Below are 24,495 nucleotides of genomic sequence, written 5' to 3' on the forward strand. Positions count from 1 at the left end.
TACAATTTTTTGGATGAAACATTTACCAAACACTATTATATACTATTTCTCCTATTTTAAAATGTTCAATATATTTATAATTAACACCAGATCAAAACAATAACAGCTGAGAAATTACATAAATGTAAAATAAAAAACAAAGTGAAATTTATCAGTTCAAAAAAATCACAACGAAAACTCAAATCGATCACCATATGTTACACATTACCTTAGACATTTTAATTTTTTGAAAAGTAAAATGGTATAAAATATTCAAATATATAAAGATGTAAAATGAGTTTCATAAATAATAATAATAAAGATGTAAAATTAAGTTTATAAGGTACAATCCGCGCGTAGCGCGGACAAGAATTCTAGTTCACATAATACTAAATAAAATATTGATACATAAACAATTATTTAATATTTATCAATACATACATATAATAATTTTTTATTAACGCATAACGTTTAAAATATATTTGTAATCAATCCTGAGAATATTTACATATAAAATAGAACACTATCTATTTCTAGTTTATTAAAAGGTAGAATATTTTAGAATACTTTGATTTGAGATATAAGGTTGAAAAATCTTGAGCTACTAAATATTCAGAAATAAACTACTATATTAATAATTTATATTCGTATATAATCAGAATATCCCACTTTCTGAATTTAAAATACAGTTCTACAATCGAAAATACAATATTGAGCATAAAGACTACTTTAAATTATGAGATTTTCTGTTGGTTTGGATCTGGAAACCAGAAAGATATATATAATAAAAATTTGTTTTCTAAATTTTTTTTCTTATTTTTAAAACATAATACTTTTCTAAGCATAAAAACAGATGTTTTTTGAAACAAACACAGTTGTTAAAAAAGTAAGGAAACAAAACAATATGATTAATATATCACACTTGTTTAAAGGTATAAGACTACGACATGTATCTAAAATTAACCATAGTATAGGAATGGTTTATATAACTAAAATGATGATATCATATCGAAGTCCATTAAAAAATTTAGGTCTTTAGCGGAAAAAAAACTCAAATGTTACATTTTGGAGTTTCCAGAAAACAAAAGTGAAATCTTGTTTCTCTATAATAACAGCACACAAATCTTGAGCAATTCTAAAAGAAAAAATAAGAGATAGCAGACCAAATCTGACTTCAAAAAGCACCACAAATAATGTCAATCTTCTTTGAACAGCAATGTCCTTCGGCTTTTCCCATCATACCCACATCCCACTCAGATCAACCAATTTTACCAAAATGATAATCATCATCATTTCGATTCAAACTTCACCTCTGTAGCCGATTTTTGTATGCCATATAATAATATTAAGATTTTTGTGATGGTACACAATAGCTTAATAGATGGTAGCATATATATATATATATTAATATATATATTAAAAGGGATTGTAGGTTGCGATAGGAATAGTTTCAAAAAGATTTGGTTAATTGAATTTTTTTTTTGGAAATTCCTTATCGTAACTGATTCGCAATATTTTTATTTTCGTATTGTTTTATTTCTGAAAAAAAAATAAAGCATTTAATTAAAAGTATAGACTAAACATATTACAGTGGCAGAAATCAGTAAATACTTTAAAACTCCAAGGCTACCTCAAAAAAAGCCCTTCAGTTTTAATAGTATTGATATATATATGAATAAAATGTATTTTTAAATAATTTATATATTAGTTAAATATTTTAAACTAAAATCTGTAATTAAACTGGGTAGAATAATTTAAATATATAAAAACAGGTATATTTAAACATTATATTCACTAAATATAATTAATAATGTATACGAGAAGAATGTGTTAAAAAGGATTTGCTTACTTTAGATATATAATCATTTAAAATAATCAGTTCTCTTTTTTACAAAACTATAAACCAAAACGAAATTAAAATACTAACATATATCTAAAGAACTAAGCTTACTCGTAATTTTCACCAAATAAAATATTTTCTAGTTGTAAGAGGATTCCAGGTCGCAAACCAGTTCGAACTTGAAAGCATCCCAACACACTTTATTTTGTGGTCATGCGGCTATAGAACCATATATTAGACCTCATTTGAATATCCAAAAAAAAGATACATCCCTAAGCTAAACTTTGAAATTAGTGAGGACCCTTTTAAATATATATATATATATATATATATATATATATATATATATATATATACACTCGTTTTTTTTTGTCAACTATACACTCGTTTATTATGCCTTCTTTTGTTTTTGTTATACATGCTATAAACTCTAGAAAGAGAGAGGTACATATTATTATATATTATCGAAATAGAATAGAACATAACAAAATGGTCTTTCAATTTGAACATGAAATTGAACTATACTACATGAATTATAATATAGTACAGGTTTAAAACTCAGTTTATGAAATATAAATATAACTTATAGAAATATTTTTCTGTTTTAACATTTTTAAAGAAATCTATATGTTTTACATGTTAGTTACGAAATTATATAAATATATTTTTAAAAGTTAATGTTGGTTAAGATTAGAGGGGGAAACATATAGGTTGCAACCTTTGAGTTATAACATGTGTCATCACCATATTAATTTTGAGATGTCTTAAAGTAATAGGTTGGTCCATCTAAAGATATATTATAATTCTCATCAAATTAACCATAAAATTAATTATTAATGTACAAAAATATTCTTCATTCTTTCATTAAATAGAAGCTACAAAATTATCTAATGTGATCAAGATATGTATGAAAATTAATGATTTTGAATAATGAATATTTGATAACAATTTTTGTATCCTCTATCATTTCTGTTTAATTTTTTATTATTAAAATAAATTTAACAATCACATTAATTATATAATAAATGTTTTTATTTGTTCGTATATGTTATATTTTCAATTTTTAAAACGACTATAAATTACTAAGACTGTTAAAAGACTCACGTTTAAAATTTTATGATTAGTGGTTTAATTTTTTTATTGTAACAAAATAAAAATGATCATAAAACCATATGAATAGGAAGTCTCATATTTTCAGATTCAAATATATATATTTTTGTATAATATTTTAATTTCAAAATTTGCATTGAAAAATTATTAAAAATTTAATATATTAATTTCAAAATTTGCATTGAATTTTTTAAAAAATGATTATAAGTTACTAAAACAATTAAAAGTCTGACATTGAATTTTTTGTTATCAATGATTTAAAAAGTTACAAATGATCATTAAATCATGAGTATGGAAGCTTATTTAATAGATAATCATACAAAGGTATGATATATATATGTTAATATCATTTAAATTTATTTATATATCATATAAAATTGATAAAAGTGACTGTTTTGATGTATTTATCATAAAATGATTGTAATAAACAAGAGTGACTGTTTGGATTTATATGTTCACATAAAATTAATTATACATAATATTGACTGATTTTAAATTATTTAATATATATTTATTATTTTATATTATAGAAAAAATAAATGAATAATACATAAAAATAAGTTTTATACACAATGCTTATCCCGCGAAAAGCGCGGATCATAGTATATCATAACCTATTGATTGTTATGGTTATTTGGTGAAGTAAAGTTTTTTTGATTACATGATCAAATTTCCCTTTGAAATTCTATGATCTAGGCATAGATAGTTTGTGTTTAAAAGAAAAAGAAAAAAAAGACAGATAGATTCTACAACGAAGATTGATTGATTTGAATATAGTGATTTGAGTTTTTTTTTTTTTGATCAATAGTGATTTGAGTTTAGGAAATATTTTTCATATAACATTTACCAAGAAATGTTCCTCATAAAAACCTTACCAATCAATCTTGTCTGCAATTCTAATTCTCTGTAACTTCATTATATGGGATCCCCTTCATTACATTATACTTTGTTTAGCTTAGTTTGATAACTGAAACATATGGAATGATCCAGAATTTCTTTAGATTTGATCTCTTAATATTGTACTGCACCTCTGAATTTATAGAGTATCTCATAGGAGGTGTTAAAAGAAAGATAGTATCTCATAGAAATATAATTTGAGCATTAGCTCTTAGAGTGTTCTTGTCGTTAAAAAGGATGTTTGTAAGGAGTTCGCACAATTGGCAAGTATTTCGTAATTCAGATGTGTGCAAACTGCAAGCAGTTTAATGAGGACGGTGTTTTATTTTATTTTTTGCAACGATGTTTGTTTTGAATCTTTTATTCGAAGTAACTACTGCGCGAATTCTCCAACAAAACGAAAAACAAGTTTTATACGGTCAATGCCGTGTTAAGCGGGAAGCAAGTCTATGAGCTTTCAGCGCAAGATAAGAGCTATGGAGATGGAGGACCACATAATTATTAGTGGCAATTTCCTCCATCATTTTATTTAACATTCTTAAAACTTCTAAATATATTGGTCTCGCATATCTTATCAACCTAAAAACGGGTAGATGAAAGTATTAGTTTCCAAGTGTATTTCACATGATTGATGGTGTCGTCGAATAGAACCAAATAATCAAAGAAACTGTTACGTGTCTTCGAATAGAGCTAAATAATCAAAGAAACTGTTGCGTTCGACACGCTATAATATAGATCAAGTCAGTCAGTCAATCTCTTTTGGTTACAAATATAGATTAGTCAATCGTATACAATTTAAAGCGTGGACTGTTGTGTATTCTTATTATTATTATTATTAGAAAAAAAATTTCATTCTTTTGCTCCAAAAACCCTTAGAATGTCTAATGCAAAAAAATGTAACGATAAAGTGGAAATTTTCATTGTGATTTCTTGAATTGAAAAACTTCATTTTATTCTCCTATGTTGTGTTTCATACGTGTTTTGAAACCCGATCCAGACACCGAACCAGACAATTTACCGGATCACCGGGTTATTGGATTGACTGTGGATGAACCATGAGTTAATTAATTAATCAATTTTTATATATAATAATATATTAGCTATTGAAAAATATAAGAAATTTTTTATGTTTTAAAAAAATTTGGAAAAATACTTAACTTTAATTTTTCTTTATTTTTTACTTTCACTTTACATGCAAAATATAAAAAAAACAATTAGACTATTTAACAATTTTATAAGAAGTTAACAATTATGACATAGAATAAAAATATATCAAGACTTAAAATCTATAAGTACTTAAATCCAAAATAAACCAAAAATAAAACACATAAAATTATAATAAATTATCGATAAAAAATAAACAAATGTCAAATCACATCAACTAGTTTTGTTAATACATTCATAATCCACATGATTATATGATCTTTTTATTTTTGAAAAAAAAAATATAATAATTTCTTAATTATAATACAAAACAATTTCTAATAATATAACAGAAAAAATCTAAGAAAAAACAATTTAAAATTATGTATTGGTTCAATCAGTGGTTGAACCGGTGGTTCAACCGCTAGCCGGATTCCAGGTTTTAACGGTTTTTTGTAGATTTTACCGGCTTTTTAAATAATGGGTTTTTTCTAAAATCCAAACCGAATTACATATCAGGTCACCAGATTTACCGGTTCGACCGTGGATCGGATTTCGAAACATGGTTTCATATTACATTTCCTAAATATTCGAAAATCTGGTTCATCGCCGATTTCGAGAAACAGTCACACCCACAGACTGAGAAACTGAATCTCACACTTCCCCTTCGAGTTCATCCGTTGACAAAGCTGAGAGAGTTGTAGAACCAGCGGTTTGGTTCCATCGTTCCATCAAAGTGAGATCACTCCCTGGTCTTTCATCATCTTGCTATCATAGTACAAGGCTCCAATATAGGTTATCTCTATACTTTTACTTGTTTTAATTCTTAAAAATCATAAAATCAAAATCATCTTTCAATTCTGTCCATTTCCGATTTTTAAAGTTCTTGTTCATCTTTAAAAACCATAAAACAAAAGAAGAAGTAGCTTTATTTCTTGATTTATTGTTTGATCCACGGAAATTCAAAAAACAAAATTCCGTTCGGAAATCATCTAAGTTAGTTTCTTTTTAATAAAGTTTTTCATACAAAAAGAAAAACCAAAACAAATTTTCGATTTATTGTCTGGTGAACTTTCCATATTTGTTTTGTTCATTTCTAATTTTCATTTAAAAACAAAAGAAAAAGTATATATAGTTATTGCATTTGTTCGTTTCCCTAAATAGTTTTCCTTTCAGAAAAAAGTGTTAAAGCATGGTTTAATTGCATCAGTTGGACCAGAAATCATTTCATTGCTCCCTTTTCGTACAATTCGACCAACAACATCAGCACCCGTAATACACTTGATCTTATGTGATTGTGTATTGCTTTCAGGTACAAAATGAGAAAAGGTCAACATCACCACAACTCTTGATGACCCAACTGTTAGAGGCTTAGGTGATCGCAAAACACGTCTAGAGCTGTCTGAACTTGCACGACCAGAAGAAGAACATGGACTTGGACATTCCCCAGGAGCTGGTTATGTGGAGCCTAAGCCATCATACCCTTCATGGACCACCCCACATCAAATTTCTCACACTCACAACCATATAATTCATTCTCACTTTGATTTTGAACCAGCTAATAAAACTCAGCTCTATACATTTCTTGAAGAAGAAACTACCTAGAGCAGGAGAGAAACCTATATGAATGGTTCTACTACAAAAACATCCTGAAGAAAGAGCAAAGTAAAGTTCATACAACCAAGACAAATTAGTTTATGATTGAATCTCAGAGACACTCTTATCAGTCAGTTTCCTTTGTATTTAATGAATAATAATTTATTCTTGGTCTTTGTAAAAGTGAGATACCTGACATCTTTCTATGTCTTTCTTTCCAGTTTTTTATTTACAGATTTTTCCCCATCTCGAGGAAGAGAATTATACAAGGGCTTTGCAAGTTGTATTACAACTTTCTCAATTTATTTTGAATTTTCTCCTCTTTACAACTAAATAAGAAAAAGAGGCAAAATTGATGTGTGACGTTTGGAGTTGTTGTTCGTGCACTTGTCCTAAATAGAAAAATGAGTGATTCATTCCCCTGCAGATCATGGCCTTACCACTCGCTCCCCGATGGCCAGTGGGGGATTTTGTATAGCAGCTCACGTTCGTTTGGGCCTTTCCGTAGGACTGGGCACATGTTAGCTGTAGGATTCATGGTACCGAAAATGACTTCGGTTATGGTACCGAAAGTGACTTCGGTTCGCCAGTTCAGGCTCAACTCCTCGCTTTACATTAGTGGACCTATGGCTCGGGCCCAGTCTCCGCGCTCTTCATTCTCTTGTATAAGTATTCCTTTGTTCAAGAGCAACATATTATTCTCTAATCACTTTATATGGCGAAGTAATAGCACGCAAATATAGTATGATCAATAAGTAAAGTGAGATCACGAAACTTGAATCTTGATAAGTTTTAGTTTGGTTACCTTAACCTTATATTTATTGCTTAGATTAAAATATGGTGTGCATTCTTTTTGTTTGAAATCTTCTTAGATTTGGAATGACACCTTTTTACTATAACTACATTGTGCTTTCAGTTAAGTGATATAAATATTTAAATTTAATCCACGTCAAGTCAAGTTTTGGCGTCGTCGTCAATTCTAGTGTTGTTTTTGACATTAAGATTTAGTCATTGCTTAAAACTGATTCTTTTGTATATGTTTAGATAATGTAGTTTCCATTTTATATATGTTCCTAGAGTTTGTGTGGAATATATTGATAACTTAGTGTTAGATTCAGGTTTATTATGGGCTTCCAACTCAAAACCAATTGGCGATTAGTGGATTGGCCATAACCCTTTATATAGTAGTAGATTAGTTCTTATATATCCGATGTGGGATGTTTCTCATCAATACCCTCCCTCACGCTCAGACATCTAGGTCTGAAGCGTGGACAATGTGGGAATAACATCCACTGAGGGCCCAACATCGGTATAGTTGTAGTAGTTGTAATAAATTAGGTCAAAGGATTTTATCGCTCTGATACCATGTTAGATTCGGGTTTATTATGGGCTTCCAACTCAAAACCAATTGGCTATTAGTGGATTGGCCCTAACCCTTTATATATTACTTAATGTCCCATTGATTTTCCAATGTGGGATACATATCCCTTAATACTTAGCTAGAGTACATAGCACAAAGGTGAGATGTTGGGCATGTAATATCATGCATGTAATATATTCATTAATGAAAGAACTGAAAAGAAAAAGTGACACACTTGGAGCAATTCACCATTTCTTTTCTCTTGTATAAGTATTCGTTTATTCAAGATCAAGAAACTCTCTAATCACTTTATACTGCGAAGAAATAAGAGCACGAAAATATAGTATGATCAATAAGTCAAGCTTTTAGAGCTTGTGCTGATGATCAATGACTTAAGCCTACAAGCTTCCTTCTGCATATTCACATTCCCTCGTCTAGTTATCATCTCCATGTTCTTGTACAAACTCTGTTTCACTAGATTCTTCATCATCTTCTTACCTTCTTCCCCCGACCTCGGGCTCATCGGAGATCCCATCCCGGAACTCACGCGACTTGTTTGTGGACCTGAATGAGGACCCATTCGTACATTCCTCTCGTCCTTGAACCACTGCAAAAGTTTCACTGCCCTCTTCTGAACCAGAGGGCTTCCAAGTAAGGTCACTTCAAGAAGGACCGGTACAATCCCTGCCTTGGCCATTTTCTCGCGCTGGCTCCAACTCTGATGAGCTAATACCATTAAGATATAAGCCGAGTATTCTTGGCATTTCGGTTTATCTTCCCATGTTAGAATCTCTATCAAACTTTTGGGCACAGCCAAACATTCCTCCATTGCCTTTTTACCCATTTGAGTCACAACCAATTGCCCTAGACTTGCTAACGCCTTCTCGGCCAAGTCTTTTACCAACATTAAGCTTATTAGTGTTTGCACTGCCCCATTTATGACCAACGGTGCTATGTTTTCCAACACCATGCAGAGGTTGTTTATGGTGGCTAGACATATCTCTTTGCACTTCATGTCTGTTGAATCTGAGTTCATCGTGTCCATCAAGAACGGTAGAATTAGTGATGAAGCTACCGGTAATTGTGCGTTTGTTAGAGACGACAATGATAGGAGAAGCTCCGCGAAGCCATGTCTTGTTAACTGGTCGAGAACTTCGACATTTTTGGGTAGCTTTGAGCATATTCCGGCGTTTGCCATCAGCGCCTTGTTCCTGAAGTTAGAGCAAAAATAAGACTTAGAATTTTTTTTGTGAATTTTCAACAATATATTTCACACAAATATTCTGATTCTTCCCTTTAATATGCTACTGTAAAACATAATCTAAACACAATTTATACTTTTAAATTGATTTGTATAGTTGAGTATTAATTTCGAAAGAAGTATTACAATCACTTTTGCTGATTTTGTGCCTTTGACTCTTTTTCTATGAACCATCCATTTGAAATTTGACAGATAATTATAAAAACTTATACGTATGGCATCTTATTGTATTTCATTATAGTAGTACTAGTTAGTTTAGTTACACACGTATGTAGATTAGCTAGACATCAGTGGAATATGACCTTCGACTTTTCTAAGATCTGATTGGTCAGAAATATTAATGGCCATTTGGAGATGTACTAATGGCTGTCAACTAACGTGATTTGTGTCTCGACTCTTCCCAGTACTTCCGACGCACTTGGTATTAATATTCTTAATTTTCTTTTAATTCTGTATTATATTAACCTTCATTATTGGACTTTTAAAGTCACATTTATTTAATGTTTGTTTGTTAATAAGAAACAAATTGGAATACTGACTAGTATCTATAATGGACTAAGTGGATAGCCAACGATGCTTTCCAAACTCAGTTATGTCTATGTTCTTTGTATTTTCCTAAGTTATATATGTGTGTATAATTAAACACGAAAATCAGTTGCAAATAATTATCAACAAAATATCGTTTCAGAGCTAGACATGGCTTATATTATGCACAAGCATAATTCTAATTAAGTATTACATATTTACATATCTATAAGTATGTGGTGATAATGTGACATTTATGTAACGCTCAATACTAAATCAGAGAGAAAGAAAGGCACGTGAGGGAAACGTCGTGCATACTTTAAGAGCCAAATAAAACGCCATGTGAGGGATCATTACTATTTTTGTTATAATCATAATTATTTATTGCATAAATATTAACAATAATCATATTTATTGCATAAATATTAAAATTCGAAAGTTTAACAAAGATTAATATTGATTGACAAAATGAAGATGAACATTATAGCGAACGAAGAAAATTAGGTGGAACAGCACCTTTAGTCAAAAGAATTAGTTTCGGTAAAAACTCACTCTATTAGATGATTTTGTCAAACCCATGACAAATATACCCGTAAATGCCGTTTATATATGTTTGAAACTATTTATTTTCTTCATATTTTCAACAATTAGAATCTTCTGTATCAAAGATGAACAAAATAGACAAATGCTATATATATTGACTGAAGTTGTAAGTTGTAACTAGACATCTTTTGCAAAAAGAAAAAAAAAATGTTATATCTAGGCAGGGAAAATTATCCGGAATTGAAAATCGAACCGTATTAATACCACCAAAATTTAAGTGAATTCTCTTCTACCTTCAAATATTTTAGGAATCCGCAAAAAACCACTACGGAACCAAAACCCCAAATGGTTACTTTAGATATCCAATATATAGTATATATTAAAAATGTTGTTTATAATTAGATTAGAAATAACCAAAAACACATTAACTCTAAGTAAATCCAAAATTATTGGTTATATTTAAGCCAAATATTTTTTAAAATAAAAATTTGAAGTTATATTTTCAAAATTAAGCAATTATTTTAGAACTTAACCATTTTCTTTTATATTTCCTTTTGGATATTCAGATATTTATGGGTTGTTTATATCTATGGGTTACTTAGGGCTGTTCAATATGGTAAAACCGAACCGAACTGAACCGAACCGAACCAAAATAGACAATATGGTTTGGTTTTGGTATATACCATATAAACCGAATGGATATAATTTTATAAAAACCGTAGGATTTGGATATAGTTTGGTATATAACCGATTAAACCGAATAAACCGAACAAAACCGATTAAAAGTAGAAACATGTAAATATATATTTATTTTATAACAATACATGAAAATCTATTTGTTACATAAGTTAAATTTGTGTTAATAACTATTACCATAATTTTGTAAAACACTTGAACTATAATTAAATAACAATACATCGTAATTCAGACATCTTATTTTTTAAGTCTTTTTTGATCTTTTTGATTTATTTTAGTATTCACTAAATTAATATGAAGATTATAAATTTGATGGATAATAATTAATGGAAAATTTTCAATTGAAAAATCATGACTTTAATGAACACTAAATATGAAAGAGTGGAAAATTTTTTATTTCATGTTTCTATTTTGTTTCATATTTTTATTTTCAACATTTTAAGCTTTGATTTTAGTTATAAAGTTGATTATTTTATTTTATGGTAGAAGCTTTTTTACTTTTTTGTTCATTTATTTGAACATGTATATATTTTTAATAAATTAGTGTGTTGACAATATGACTCTAAAATTCATATAATATGATCTCAAACAAAATAATTATGTTTTTTTGGTATAAAACTGAATAAACCGAAAACCGACGGTATATAAACCGAGCCGAACCGAAGTAAATATGGATTTAGAATAGTAGTTATATTTTACTAACCGAAATACCAAAAACCGAAAAAAACCAAACCGAAACCGAACCGATATCCGGATTGAACACCCCTAGTTATTTGGTTTGATTTTTTGGATAATTTAAATACTTTTGAGCACTTTTGGATTGTTTGGGTATAATAGTAACCAAAACCGATCTGGACTTAATAATCTGACGAAAACCAAACCGATTTTCAAAATATTTTTTTTTAAAAAAAAATTAATGATCTGAAAAACTGAAACTAAATAAACCAAACCCGAACCAAAACCAAAATCTATTTGGTCATGCGTAGTTGTAACCACTAGACAGTAACTATAAACATTTTCGAAAAATATTCATATATAGCAAAATACGTAAAGATCCAGTATTTCAAGTCATTATTGGATAAAGGTAAAAATGCAACTTGGTTGAAAAATCAAAGAGCATAACGCCTAATCTAAATCTTTATATACGAAGACACAAGAGAATAATTTGATAATTACCAAACACACACAAAAATCGAAAATATTGATAATCTCTTGAGTTCACCTAAATTAACAATTACTTAAAGCCAAGTATCAACATTGTACAACACACAACGATGGTGATATCAAAGATGACATGCATCGACTTATATGAATCTCGACTCATTAGTGAAATAATTTTATTAAAGAACAAAAAAAAAAGCACTTACGTGTTGGATCCATGAGAAAGCTGAATAAGAGCCCTAACGGCAGCTATCTGCTGACCAGCGATATCAGAACCGACCATAGAAACAAGAACCTGAAGAACACCGAGCTCAGCCATGAGGTTCCTAGTATTCTTGTCTTCTCTAGCAAGTTTCTCAATCTCGATGGCAGCTTTCTCCTTCTCTTCCAAGCTTCCAAAATGAAGCTTCTTCACAGTTTTCTGCAAGACAACCTCCTCGTTCTGATCTTCGGGTGGTTTAGATATTATTTCCGGAGGCGCAACAACATTCTCTGAATCATGTTGGGCACTTGATATCTCAGGTGAGCTTTGATGGTTGCGTTTGCGGGAGGATGTTTTGGATTTCAAAAGAGAACGAATCCTGGTGAAGAAGTGGAGCTTCATGTATTGTAGTTGCCAAACTGAAGAAGATGATGATGAAGAAGAGGATTGTGTTCGAGAGGAAGACATTAGATAGATGATGTGATGTTCTGTACCTTTTAGTGGACTTTGCTATGTCTTTTATATATGTTGATATTTGTCCAACTTTAGGTATTTATGGGGCCAATATGGTATATGCCTAATGCCGGTAAGATTTTAGAAAAGTATTAAAAAAACAAGTGATGTATGTTTCGCATTACAATTTACATCATCTTAGCAGAAAAATAAAAAGTTATGTATTACATAACCAACAATGTCTACTATATAGTTCATGTGTCCTACAAATCCGTAGGCTGCAACTAAAAAAAGTTTTTATCACATGCAATAATTTGATTAGCCGGATAAAGTAAATGCATGATCTAACCATATAGGATAAGTGATGATATGAGCAAAACAAATTTCGTTTTGATCCTCTCTAAGAGATCCATTTTGGGTTCCTCTCTCGCTGTTGTTGAAGTGCTCCTAGGCCTAATTTTCCTTTATTTTCAGTGAATGATGTAGCAGTCATGAGCTGATTTTTAACATCCACCTTATTAGTAACAATGATTTATTATATGAAATAGCAATAAAATTTGTAGAGAACTATTAAGGGATATGTATCCCACATTGGAAAATCAATGGGACATTAAGTAATATATAAAGGGTTAGGGCCAATCCACTAATAGCCAATTGGTTTTGAGTTGGAAGCCCATAATAAACCTGAATCTAACATGGTATCAGAGCCCAGATCCTAATAAGTTAAACCCCTAATTAATATTAACCCTATCCGACCGGGTATATAGGTCGTAATTGACTCGCTCGACCGAGTATAACTGTCTTAAGAAGTTTCCGAGATTTCTGGCCGATAAGAGCCATCATCTCGAGGAGGGGTATTAAGGGATATGTATCCCACATTGGAAAATCAATGGGACATTAAGTAATATATAAAGGGTTAGGGCCAATCCACTAATAGCCAATTGGTTTTGAGTTGGAAGCCCATAATAAACCCGAATCTAACAAGAACAAGTTCATAACAACTCCAAAAGTTTCTGAAACTGTACTTTCCCATTTGTTCACTTCATGCATAATTTTCTATATATTTCCTATATGGTATGACTATTAACGAATTTATTTATAGTCGATCGTGTGTCGACAAATGTTTTGGATGCAAAACGCTAGATCATCGTCTGATTATACACGTCCGCCACTTTAAATATTGCAAAGAGCTTTAGTTTTCAACGCAAGATTCGAAGAAAATGAATTATAATAACGACCTTTCATCAGTTCTCGTAGTCATTTGAAAAGAGACTAGCTACCAGAGATTCGATCCAGAACAAATGGGTTTAACAACTAGTAATTTTATAATAAAAAATTACATTAATTTGGATTAAATTAAGTAAAGAAAGAATATTATGGAATAGAGGAAGGGGGCACAAGCGAGGAGACAGCATAGTGCACATGCACATGAACAGTTTTGTCTCTTCTAAATCTCACCCTCAGGTTACAGCAGAGATCAACCTTTTAGCTTCATTGAAAAACTAAAACTAATACTCTCTTTTAATTTCTCTTTATCTCATTAATTAACACGTTCATGCGTGTCAGATCCAGCTTAACCTCGTCACGACCAATGATAGCCACTCTTCTTGTTTAGAAAACCGCATTCAAAACCTCACAACTTAGAAAATTAGTCTAAATTAAGTTAGGCGAAAACAAATATCTAGCAACCATAAAGTTCAATTAGATGACCATAAACTAGTCTACTTTCAGAAAACAATTCTCAATTACCTTATCTGCTTTATCTGAAAATGTAAGGATTATGGAAATCACCCCTACTTCAAAAGAATTTCAGTTTTTCATAATCAGATAGCTTTTGGTCGAAAGTCAACTTGGGTTGAAGACTAGACTGGTCAATGTTTCTTCTTCAGAAATTTGACTTTTCATATAAGTATTTTAAAACAATGGCAGTGATCAACAATCGTAGTGAATCGGACCTAATCTATAAATTCAACTATTTGGACTACTAAATCACCACGATTATTTATATTCCTTTAGTTGCAATTTATTTTAGAAAAATATTGAACGGACGGTTTAATTCCTCTATATATCCAAAGCCAAGAAAAGCTTTTCACAATTTAATAATTTATTTCGGTTTAGTTTCGGGTTCGGTTTGGTTTGGGTAATTTGGGTTTTATAAAACTCAAACCAATTAAAACCAAAGTAGCTTTGGTTTGGGTTCGGTTTGGGTTTAATTCGGTTCGGTTCAGTTTGGTTTGGTTTAGATTTAGTTCGGTTTACATTATTATGGTCTAGTTTGGTTCGGTGTAGTTCGGGTTGGTTATAAAATATGAAGGCATCAGTTTTATACTTTTATTAAAAAATAATCAACTCATAAATGATAGAGTGAGAATATAAAAACTTATGCTACATGATTTTATATATAATAGTATTATTTGAATCGTATTTATAATTTTTTTTTAAAGATATGGAAGTTATGAAAAAATGAAAAACGAAACTTTAACTAAAATTTGCAATATGTTAATACATATATATATATATATATCATATATATTTTTACTATATATATATTGGATTATCGGTTTGGTTCGGTTTAAACCCAAACCAAACCAAACCGTTCGGGTTGAGTAAAACATGAACCAATTGGGTTACATAAAGAGCACGGTTTGGTTTGGTTCGGTTTAACTTCGGTTTGGTTGGTTCGGTTCGGTTCGGTTTGGGTTTTTTGCCCACCCCTAGTGTTTACCATGCATGGCGTTTGTAGGGGTTAAAGCTGTCAAACAAAGCTAGTGACTTACCGCCAAACATGTCTAAGGTCAGTATTATTGCATTACAACCCTTCAAGAGTTGTTCTTTGTAACCGATACCGAAATGCATCTTTCTTATTCATCAAACCAGGCCTGTTTTGGTTTCACTGTAGATGGTAAATCCTCTAACATCGGTGATGTTTGCGGTCCAAGTGATGAAGTTGCTGAAGAACCTCAGAGAGAAGAAAATGGCGTCTTCTCACCTCGATCTTTGTGATAATAGTGAAGCTGAAGATGGTAATGTAGAAGAATACAATCAAGAAGAAAAGTACACTTTTGAAGAAGATGTCCACTAGGAAGAGGAGATCATTAAGGTGGAAGAGAAGAACACAACCCACCAAGTGAAGTGGTTTCTGATGATCAAAAGAAACAGGAAACATAAAAAGACAGATGTTGGAGTTGGAATTTTCTTTCCGTTTTATGTTCTTGGTAATCTAAGGTGTAAGTAACAAAGGCTTCCTATTCCAACTACACTCTAAGCTTTTGTGCTTTTCACATGAAAACACATTTTCGAAATATAACAGTTCCATTTTTTTCATAAAATATTTTGCAAATAAACGTCAAATTTTCTTTTTATTTGACATTTACATTATTGTTAAGTAAATGACAATACACAAACGATTCATGTACTGTCATGAAAGAGCCACATAAAATTTTGCGCTGTATTTATTAGTTTGCATCAACATCAAAATCTATCAGGGGTTACCGTCCATTGTGAGAAGTACCTTGTACAAATCTGACCGGCGGTCACGGAACACCTCCCCAACTTTGCCTCTTCGACTTGATCTTCTCAAGATTGAACTGTGCCACGAGAACAGCTTCCGTTTTATCATCAGCCTCAGCCACAATTTCACCTGTTGGTCCTCTCATATCACAAAAGTACTGGGAAGATTTAACTTAATATATCTACTCTTCATATTATATTCCATATTATCTGAACTCTGAAGCTGGTCTCATTTGAAGTGATACCCGCAAGGCCGCAATGAAGGAGTTCCCATAGAAAGTGATCTGACTTGGTCCATGCTCAGTTTCAATCACTTCCTTCCCTATGCGATTCGAAGCGGCTAGAGACACCTGAACCCAAAAGTAATACCCCCCCACCACTCATTAGCAACCCATTGCAGAAAAATCGATTCGATATTGGGAAATAAGACTGAAAATAATATGGAAAAACTAGATGCATGTAACTGTATTATATGATGTTTTAGAATATATTTTTGTTTCAATTTATATGATGTTATAAAAGTTTTTATATAAAAAATTAAATTAAGTGATTAAAATATTAAGAAAATAACGTGTTGTTTTCTCTTATTTGTTCGGAACAACAATGATTAATTATTTTTTTATTTTTTTAGTAATCAAGTGTCTTTAATAGAAATGAACATTCTATTAATTTGTGTGTTTGTGTTAAAACATCACATTAAAAAAACAGAAAAATATTATTTTATCTATTTATATTATATTTTAAACAGTTTTAACTTTGGACCGAGAAAATTTATTAATTTATCTTATTTATTAATTTACATATTAATTCATAGAATTTCTAATGTAAACAAGTAGATCGGGTGGTTAAACACTGCGTGACAAACAAACACAAAATCGCGGTAAGATCAAACTCGCACATAAACCGCTTTATTTTGGATTGTATGCGACGAACCGGTTCAACTCCACCTCACCGCACAGCACTCACTTGCACACACAAAGTAGCTGACGTCATAACTCACAAGCTAACGTGCGCCGTAGACGAATCGGCTCATCCATTTCCCCCGATCCACCCGAACTCCGATCTGAAGAGAACATGGCCGTCCGAGCAACGGTGTCACGTTTCCCGATCGATTCAGACGCTCTAGAGGCGTCGGGACTCCCCTGGGGACTAACGGTGACGCCGTTCGCGGCCAAAGACGAGAACGGAATCGCGCCGGCGCGCGGATCCAACGGCCACCTTCTTCCCCGCTGCGAAAACTGCTACGCGTACTTCAACACTTACTGCGAGCTCGATCAGTGGGCTTGGAACTGCTCGCTTTGCGGCACTCTCAACGGACTCCCTTCCGATGCGATCGCTCGTTACTCCAATCCTCACTCTATCCCCGAAATGAGCTCCTCCTTCATCGATCTCGAGTTGCCTTGTTCGTTTTCTACATCGCTCGATCCTTTTTGTTTGATTTTGTATTTTGTTTTTTTGATTAATTTTTGTTGTGTGTTTTCTAGTGGATGGATCGGAGGAAGAGATGACTCAAGCTAGGCCTGTCTACGTTGCGGCGATTGATCTCTCGTGTAAGGCTTCTTCCTTCTCGATTCTGTTGGTTAATCTCTCATCGTGGAAGGTCTAGATTGTGATTGAATTGCACGTTGGTGAATTTTGCATTGTGGTTTTTTAAATCAAGGCGTGTTTTGTCAACAATCTTGATTGAATGTGCTCTGGATCGGTGATTCTAGCTTGAATTTGTATGTTTTCTGTTGTTGTTATGGAGCTTTGGCTTCAACAAGTTTACGTTTGCATCCAAGACTCTCATTCTTATTGTATATCGTTTTCGGTGCACGAAAGAACAATTCACATCTTATTTCTTCAATAACATCTATTTTTATTCAGTTTTTATATGTTGCTGATATCTGATATGCGTATTAGTATCATTTTCTGGTTTAAGTTTAGACCTTTATGTTGCTCATTGTTGCTTATTCTCAACCTGCAGCTTCTGAGGAATTTTTGGAGCTTACAAAAAGTTCATTGCTAGCTGCTCTGGAAGGTCATTTCATTCAATATATTTAAAACAGGAATTGAACTGTTTCTTCTGTGTGACCGTCTTCTTAGGGTGAATCTTTTTTTTCCCTTTTTGTAGCTCTAAGTCCAGGGTCTCTTTTTGGTCTTGCTACATTCAGCCACAAAATAGGACTTTATGATGTTCAAGGACCTGTACCAGTTGTAAAGAATGTATTTATCCCACCTGATGCGGAGAGCAAATTACCACTAGAACTTGAGGATGCCATGCCTTTGCTACAGTTTTTGGCTCCGGTATATTGTGATTTTAGGAACATCTCCTTTCCTGTTTCCTACTCACTTTGTCATTCAGGGTGATTGTTGGACTAGGAATATCTGTAGAGAGACTAATTTACCTTGTGCACTTACCTGCAGGTGGAAACTTGCAAGGATCGTATTGCTGCTGCTCTTGAGACACTCAGACCGATAACTTCTTGGGAGAGGTCATCTGGAGCAGCTCAAGGGATGGATGGTGTGTTGATGGGTGGTAGAGGCTTCGGTACAGCAATGGAAGCTCTCTTCAACTATCTAGGATCTGAATTTGGGAATACATTTGCATTAGGTATGTAAAAAATATATGCATGCCAATACTCTGTGTTTCAACGCAGTTTAATTTTTTTTTCCCTCATCAGGTTTGTTTCGCAGTCGGTAGTGTTTTAATGAGTTTGTATAACTGCAGCTAGGGTGTTTGCTTTCCTATCCGGTCCTCCTGATTACGGACGTGGACAACTGGATACAAGTCGGTATGGTGAACAATACGCAAGTAAAAGAGTTGATGCTGATCGTGCTCTGCTTCCGGAGCAAACACCGTTCTATAAAGACTTAGTAAGTCCTACTTCTATACTCTCAAAGATAGAGATATTTTTGACCTTAGAACTGACGGCTCTTTTACAGGCCACCATTGCTGTCCAATCAGGTGTATGCGTAGACGTGTTTGCAGTTACAAATGAGTACACTGATTTAGCATCCCTGAAGTTCCTTAGCATCGAAAGTGGAGGATCGTTGTTTTTGTATTCAAGCACCGATGACTCAACTCTTCCCCAAGACATGTTAGCCTTTATATTTTTTTCACTTCAATAGAAAGTAGTATTGTCGTGTTTCCTTCAGGTGTTATTGAAACAACACTGCATGATGTTCTTTTGCAGGTTTCGGATGCTTAACCGGCCGTATGCGTTCAACTGCGTCTTGAGAATGAGGACGTCAACTGAATTCAAACCTCTCCACTCTGTACGTGGTTTTAGTAAGAAATGAAAATTTAAATGATGCTATTAATTTCGTTTTTTGCTTCAGCTAACAGTATAGCCTTACTTGCAGTTTGGTCACTTCTTTCCCGATCCACAGTACGAGAACCTTCAACATATCATATGCTGTGATTCATATGCAACATATGCTTATGACTTTGATTTTGCTGATAATACTGGATTTTCCAGGTAAACTTGACAATAAGTGCTTATCATTACTTTTATTTTGACTAGCAAATTATATCTGTAGATAGTCATTATCATCCTTTTTCCGACCTGCAGTAAAATATTATAGTTCTTACTAAATTGCTGAATCAAAGAAGAAAAAAAAGTTAGATAAACTTATAATTATTCATTACCTTTTCCAGACATTCTGGATACCCACCCGTGGTCCAGATTGCATTCCAGTACACAGTTGTTGTACCTCCCGAGGGACTGTCAAGCTCTGAGCTGTCAGCTTCAAGTAGGTATGATTAAATCCATATGTTCAAACTATTGATCAATCAGTGTACGCCGATGGCAACCTTTAAGCTTATTTGTGAACATTAGAAACATCATAGCGTCTTGTATTCTTGAAATGAATCTCATACCTTGTACACGGTCCATCCTAAAGCCTACAGTTGATAGTAAATCTCTAACTCCCCAATCCTGATGATGACCTAATTTGTAGTGTTCCGTTCAAATTCTGATCTTAATTCATGTCCCGCAGAGGAAAACACACACTTCAGAGACGACTACGAATCAGAACCATGCAGTTTTCAGCTGCCCAGAACATCAACGAAATTTACGACAGTGTGGATCATGAAGTTGTTCTCTCATTGCTCGTTCACAAGGTAATAACGTCATTTCATGCTGTCAAATCCATTATCATTTACCTGCTGATTATTTATGCTATTTGTTTTTGCAGGTGATTTTAGTCTCTCTAGAGGATGGAGTCCGAGAAGGGAGGGCGTTGCTTCATGATTGGCTAGTAATCCTAACTGCACAGTACAACGATGCCTTTAACCTCGTCCAGTACAAAAACGTAAACAAGTCAATGAGTTCTCAGATTGACATCACGTTTTCACAATGCCCCCAACTTGAGCCTTTGCCTCGCTTAGTCTTTGCCTTACTCCGCAACCCTCTCCTCCGGTTCCATGAAGAAGGTGTTCATCCTGATTACAGAATCTACTTGCAATGCCTTTTCAGGTAACCTCCACTATCAACTATAAATATCTAAACCCAATGTTACAAACTAAACGTCAGTTTATGCTTTTTTATTTGTGTTTTATTTGCAGTGTGTTGGAGCCGAGTTCTCTTCATTGTGGGATATACCCATCGTTAATGTCATATTCAACACCGGATAAACAGGCGTATCCGCGCCATTCACTGAGCCGTGCAGCATTGATGACAAGTGGTAGTCCGATATTTTTCTTAGATGCGTACACCACTTTGATAGTCTTCTACTCATCAACAGCTGACCCGTCACTCCCTTTCCCCCCGCCACAAGACTGTAAGTTTCCTTAATCTAATTCATCCACTTTTTAAGGTTTGGTTAGCTTATGTTTATTTGAAACTTGTTACTACAGGCTTATTGAGAAAGACCATTAATGAGGTGAAGCAAGGAAGGAGCATCACACCGAAACTGATGTTTATCCGAGGAGGACACGACGACGCTACGGCCTTTGAGAACTATCTTATAGAAGAACAAGACGTGGACGGTAGTGGTTTTGCTAGTGCCATGGGTTTTGTGGCTTTCCTTGACGATATTTCGCAGAGTGTGGCCGAATACATGAAGTAAAATCAACTAATGTACCGAACGTTTCCCAGCTACAAGAGTTTTGCTCTTTTTGTTGTAACATTTGCGTAGACGACAAAACTTCACATCTTTGCTACCTTTCACTTAGATAACTGGTAAAACTATAAAGAGCAAATATTATACGAGTCTACGACATGGACATGCCAACAACAACAGTGCTACTCAAGCTTAATAAAGCTAATCGATTTTAGCATTATAATGAGAGAACATTAGCCTGAAAACATGGTCTTTGCAGAAAAGAATATGAAAAGGCTTCTCGAATTCACTCATCTTCATCATCACCCTCTTCCTCTTCCCCACTACCTTCATTCTCATCATCTTCACCACTCCCACTCCCAGCTTCTTCCATGCTATTGTCCTCATTCCCAATCTCTTCCATGCTGTTTTCCTCATTCCCGTTCGCATCCTCCTCCTCCTCCTCATCATTCCCATTCTCTTCGGTATTATCATCCTCGTTCTCTTTTGTGTTGACATCCTCATCATTCTTCAAATCTCCCTCATCTCTTTTGCTTTTCCCCACGCCCTTTTGCGTTGATGCTTCTTCATGTTTCCTCTTTTTCGTCTCTTTGGGCTTCGAAGCTGCGGCTGCTCCACTACCACTAGCAGCCTTTTTCCCAGCGTTCTTCTTCTTAAAATCTGAGAATCAATAATGTTAGCTCGCTTACAAAACAATGGATACGCTCAAGATTCATACAAACCTAAACATGTTTCTCTTAGGGATATTGTAATCTTCATCAGAAAAAAACTAACCATCAAGAGAAGCTTTAAGCGGCTCCAAAAATTCTGAAAATTCCATGTCTTCTAATGCCTTAAACACATCCTCAGCTTTCATCGTTTGTCTTCTTGAATCTTTACATATATCATTTGCCCTATCAATTCAAAAAACAAACAAACAATTTTGAGAGATTCCAAAGATTTCCGCTCTTATGTCAAAATCAAAATACATCTCAAGTAAAATAATATATGCATAACCCAGCAGTTCAAATGAATTCGAAGGTGAATGTGATTTCGTATTGTAATTTAAAAAAAAACAATTCGGAAAGTTATTAGGGTTTTGAGGCGTACGTGGCGGAGAGGTAGTGGATGAAGATCCGGGCACTCTCGGAGAAAGCAAGCAACGCTTCCTTGTGAATGCTCACGTCATAGTCCGGCGAACACTCCGAAAGCTTATCTTTCACCACCCGGCGCACGATAGCTAGCGGCAGCTCGTCCACCACCGCCTTCTCCGAATCCATCTTTTCTGCCTCTCTCTAGTTCGCCGTCTTTCCCGCCCGCCCTTAGAATTGATTATAACAAATCAGATCCACCCAAATGACATTAGCTATCGGCCCATTTATATTAAAAGCCCATTTGTGATATGACTGGAACTGATGTAAGTAGATTGCGCGTACTTTGAGGTTTTGTCATATGGATACTTCGGTTCTTTTGGATAGGAAGTTATATCAAATCATCTAACATGTTTCTCTTACTTGTTTCTATTTGTAATTTAGACTTCTTATTTTATTTTATTTTATGATGATCTGGCTCTGGAAAGATTTTGATCCTTATCGGCTTATTGCTCTAGATCGAAAGAATGTATTCTTTGCTGGTTTATGTTTCAAGTTTTTTATACAATTCAATAAATGACAAAAGATGTATATGAATTGGATACATATATGGTGGACGAAGAATATTACTGAGTTAAAAAATATACTAAAGGATCAACATGAGTTTTGACTTTGGTTTAGAGGGTTCAACAAACAAATGAGGAACGATTCATCCATCTTATGGAAATTTTGATATTATCTGGTCCAAACTGATGCATCTACTAGATGATCACATTTAGGCCTAATCACATTAATCCTTGCTATCGACTCGCAATATAGCGTTTGCGAGGCAACTTGTTCATTGGTTAAATTACTAGCATATTTTTAAGATTTTTTTTTCTAAAAGGTAATTGCCTTAATGATGCTGGTGAGATTACATCTCATGCTTTTAGTGATTACTGCATGAAAATTGGGATAAGAGTTAAATATCATATATCATATGTTAAGATACAAAATGGTTGAGATGAATCATTAATCAAAAAAGTCTCTTGTTGATTGATAGATACTTATGAAATCAAAAGTCCCAATATCTACAAGGGGGTATCCTATATTATATGCAGCATCATTGATTCACATCAGGCGAATTAATTATCATCAGTTCTCAATAACAAATGATTATGGGTCAAGAACCAAATATTATCATTTTAAATATTTGGATGTGATGTATACGTCTCAACTCAAAAGAAATTAAGAATGCATTTTGGATATGATTCTCTGTCAATAATTAAATAATTAGAACCATCTACAAAAAAATATTTTGTTAATTATATTTCATTATTAGCATACTTAAATGAAATGGATATTATTCACATATACTTTTCAGCAAAACTAACCAAAAAAATGTTTTATAACAATTTTCCAATTACAGAATTTTTTTTTTTTTCAATTGTGAATCCAACACATGACAAGAATTGTAACCTCACGGCTATAGGCCTATAACTAAGGGTATCCTCATTTTGACGCCCATATCAAGTCCTATCAACCCCGCTACAGCCAAACCCATCAGGGCTCTCCACAAATTCAAATTCTGCACAATCATTCAACATCGACATTACTAACAATTATCTTGTCACTTAAATATATTCTTAATCTCAGAAGAAAAGAGATTTATAGTAGTCAAAAAAAAAAGAGATTTATTCCTACACATAATAATGAGCTACAAAGTAACGAGACTCTTCACTAGGTTACAACTTTTCTTGTTTTGTTACCAAAACCACTAACAAAAGAATTTAAACACAAAGGGTTTTTAAAAAGGTAAAAAACCAGTTATAAATAATCTCCTTAGAAGTTTTTTTTTGTCAACAATCTCCTTAGAAGTTAAATAGCCATTCTAACACTTTTTGCGAAAAAAAATACAATTTTAAAAGTAACAAAAATTACCAAAATTGTATTTTTGTTGAAGAATTTTTTTTCCTAATTCGAGAATACGTCTAAAGCTAACCTTCTGCCAAGACGAAACCTATTTCACAAAACTCATAATGAATGTAGATTTTTCTAGTGTGTTTGGTTTTTCAGAAAATCTTAAATAGATTATAAACTTAAAAAAGAATAGAAACCGAAAAA

At 33.0% G+C, this 24,495-nt stretch overlaps 3 protein-coding genes across 3 annotated transcripts; 1 reads left to right on the plus strand and 2 right to left on the minus strand.

The window, feature by feature from the left end:
- Positions 1-8,081: 8,081 nt before the first annotated feature.
- Positions 8,082-13,229, minus strand: LOC106356536 (U-box domain-containing protein 6). The gene is made up of 2 exons (XM_013796274.3): positions 12,318-13,229; positions 8,082-9,136 (listed from the first exon to the last, which is right to left on the minus strand). Exons 1-2 carry the CDS (start codon positions 12,779-12,781, stop codon positions 8,275-8,277), a joined length of 1,326 nt encoding a protein of 441 aa, XP_013651728.1. The 5' UTR covers positions 12,782-13,229; the 3' UTR covers positions 8,082-8,274.
- A 3,960-nt stretch (positions 13,230-17,189) lies between these two features.
- Positions 17,190-21,474, plus strand: LOC106358434 (protein transport protein SEC24). Its single transcript, XM_013798231.3, has 14 exons — positions 17,190-17,678; positions 17,761-17,826; positions 18,243-18,296; positions 18,390-18,562; positions 18,683-18,869; positions 18,987-19,132; positions 19,202-19,356; positions 19,453-19,534; positions 19,622-19,737; positions 19,917-20,015; positions 20,258-20,381; positions 20,456-20,736; positions 20,826-21,040; positions 21,117-21,474. Exons 1-14 carry the CDS (start codon positions 17,351-17,353, stop codon positions 21,326-21,328), a joined length of 2,238 nt encoding a protein of 745 aa, XP_013653685.1. The 5' UTR covers positions 17,190-17,350; the 3' UTR covers positions 21,329-21,474.
- Positions 21,431-22,666, minus strand: LOC106358435 (DNA polymerase epsilon subunit 3). Its single transcript, XM_013798232.3, has 3 exons — positions 22,412-22,666; positions 22,097-22,215; positions 21,431-21,982 (listed from the first exon to the last, which is right to left on the minus strand). Exons 1-3 carry the CDS (start codon positions 22,579-22,581, stop codon positions 21,609-21,611), a joined length of 663 nt encoding a protein of 220 aa, XP_013653686.1. The 5' UTR covers positions 22,582-22,666; the 3' UTR covers positions 21,431-21,608.
- Between the last annotated feature and the right edge of the window lie 1,829 nt (positions 22,667-24,495).

Source organism: Brassica napus, chromosome A7 (assembly GCF_020379485.1).
Source record: "Brassica napus cultivar Da-Ae chromosome A7, Da-Ae, whole genome shotgun sequence".
NCBI classification, from domain to species: domain Eukaryota; kingdom Viridiplantae; phylum Streptophyta; class Magnoliopsida; order Brassicales; family Brassicaceae; genus Brassica; species Brassica napus.